This window comes from Numida meleagris, chromosome 1 (assembly GCF_002078875.1).
Source record: "Numida meleagris isolate 19003 breed g44 Domestic line chromosome 1, NumMel1.0, whole genome shotgun sequence".
Classification (NCBI taxonomy): Eukaryota; Metazoa; Chordata; class Aves; order Galliformes; family Numididae; genus Numida; species Numida meleagris.
Window position 1 is genome coordinate 178200321 of NC_034409.1, and position 2519 is coordinate 178202839.

General features: G+C 33.7%; 1 protein-coding gene across 1 annotated transcript in view; it reads right to left on the reverse strand.

The window, feature by feature from the left end:
* LOC110389599 (serine-protein kinase ATM-like) overlaps positions 1-2513 on the reverse strand; it is a gene marked incomplete in the record, with an annotated part of 46046 nt that extends 43533 nt beyond the window's left edge. Inside the window, 3 exon segments of the mRNA XM_021380305.1 lie at positions 116-315; positions 1170-1296; positions 2412-2513. Coding sequence (XP_021235980.1) covers positions 116-315; positions 1170-1296; positions 2412-2476 — 392 coding nt within the window.

Below are 2519 nucleotides of genomic sequence, written 5' to 3' on the forward strand. Positions count from 1 at the left end.
CAGGAAATTTCAATTCTTTCTATAAATGAATTAACATCTAAGAGCAATAAGGATACGAAAGGTTACAAGAACAAGGGAGCACAGATACAACAAACGTAGTGACAAACATACATACCTGCTGCTGATGTGGTGAATCAGCGTATAGATCACATCTCGAAGGACAAAAGCCCATGCTCCTCCTAAACCATCTTTTATTTCTTTAAGTAACAGACTAACAAAGAAATGATAAATTGTAAGAACTCTGTGCTTCTTGTATATATTGTTTGTATCTGATGCATGCTTACAAAGGGCTAGCAGAATTTTCTGGAATGAATCCTAGAAATAAATAGAACTATGAGTAAAAAGATAATTCATAATGCCAACAGAAATACACTTTATAGCAGGAAAAAAACTATATATCCCTACATGGGGATATATATATATATATATATATATATACTTATATATATAAATTAATTCCACTGGTCAGCAGTACTAACTTCTACACTCATAAGTTTTAGATAAACACACTACAGAAAGCTGTTTTCCTTTTCTTATTTTTAGATTGCTTATGGATTGGCAAAGTATGTTGAGCTCTTCACAACACATGCAGTAAAACAGTAAAATCTTTGAAAAGAGACATTTCTGAGAATTATGCTAGCAGATGGGAAGATTTTTTAAGATTTATTACAAGGGATGTGAAATTTTATATACCTTCCTATCTACTATTAACAATAAAAAATCGAATGTCTAAAAATATGACTAAAATATTTCACACTGTCATTAAGGGAAGCTAATTTTAATATTTCTATTGTAAATAATAATTAGATACAACTGTTCAAAAATAATTACTTTAGAATGTTCTTCAGACATAAGCCAAATAAATCATTTGCATCTAAACTGTGTCTGGTATGCACGCACTTCCCCAACCTTCAAAATAACTCCAGCTATTCATTACTGTATATGTATTATACAATGCAATTATTCTTCAATCCTGGAATTTCAGTAAGGTTATTATGTCCTTGTACTCAGGACTGCTTCCTTTTCAGAAGAAACTGAGCACAGAGAAGTTTCTAAAATTGGATTTTACCTCAAATATACACGATGAAAATGTCTAGTTAAACTAAAAAGTACCCAGGAGAAGAATTTTAGATTGTAAAGGCAAAAAAAAGTCATCATGACATACTTACAGGGCTTTTAGAAAGAACTGCAACGAGACTTTTTAGTTTGCTTTTGTGACAGTTGCTAATGTGGTCCAAGGTTGCCTTAATCACGTAAGAAGGAAAATGAGGAGGATTAGGAGCAGGATCCAGTTCCCTGAGTGAGTAAATAAGAGGTGTTTCATTTTTTTTCCAAGAATCAAACCCCATGTGTTAAATGAAACAAGTCTCATGGAATACATGGGTAACTCCTAGAAGATCTTTTCTGGTCTCAGTAAGTCAGAAGCTCCAAAAGCATCAAGCAGGGTGACACACTTCTTATTCTGAACTTTCTGTTGCCCCTGTATGGCAGCTTTCTAGATCTCACTTCTTGCAATGCTCCTTAATTGTTTTTTGAAAGATCATACTGCTAAGAAACCAATCATTTGTATTTGGTATTTTGTAGGAAAATCTATGGTATTTTGTAGGAAAATCTAATTGCAAGTCATGGGGTGAAGCTTCTGCATTCTGTAGTTCTGGGAACAATTTGCTTGAAAAAGAAGTAACCAGGAATCTTCTCTAGAATTAGAAACCCCCCGCCCCAAATGGAAAGAAAAAAAACAAAACACAAAACCCAAAGAATTAAAGGCTCATAAAAATGAAGATATTTTTCACATTTGATTATTGCTCTTAGCTAGGAATTAATTTATTTGGCATAACTTAAGAAATTTCTTTACCAAATGCAAGAGCAGCCACTGAGGGAACTGCTAAGAAAAGGTTCACTTTCACTTCTCACTGGCTCCTAAATATTTACAGACCTTTACAAGAAGGACATTAAAACCTGACTGATTTTACAGAGAGCAAAGTTCTACAGGGTCTGAGTTTGAACTGATCTAAACAGACATTGCCATAGTCCAGAGTTCATCAACATACAATGAAATTGCTTATTCATTCCTTCAATTAACTGAAATATTACACAGAAATTCTCCTTACTGATGCAGGGGAATAACTATTTTGAGATTATGCACACAATATATCACTGCAACTGAAAATAAAGTCCTTTAATTCTCAGCTTCATGGTTATCTCATCACAGAATCACAGAATCACCAAGGCTGGAAAAGACCTCCAAGATCATCCAGTCTAATTGTCCCCTATCACCCATATTTCCTCACTAAATCACATCCCTCAGTACAACAACTAAACATTTCTTGAACACAAAATGCCCGAAGGGCATATTTTAATGCATGATGTTATACAAATACACAGCGTTTTGAAAATCTACTAATACATACCTAATATATTTACTTAGATGAGATCCCTCTTCTGCCTTAGTGTTAGGTGGGTCATGTAATGTCATCAGCAGTTCAACCACAATCTCTGATAAATTATTATGAGACAAA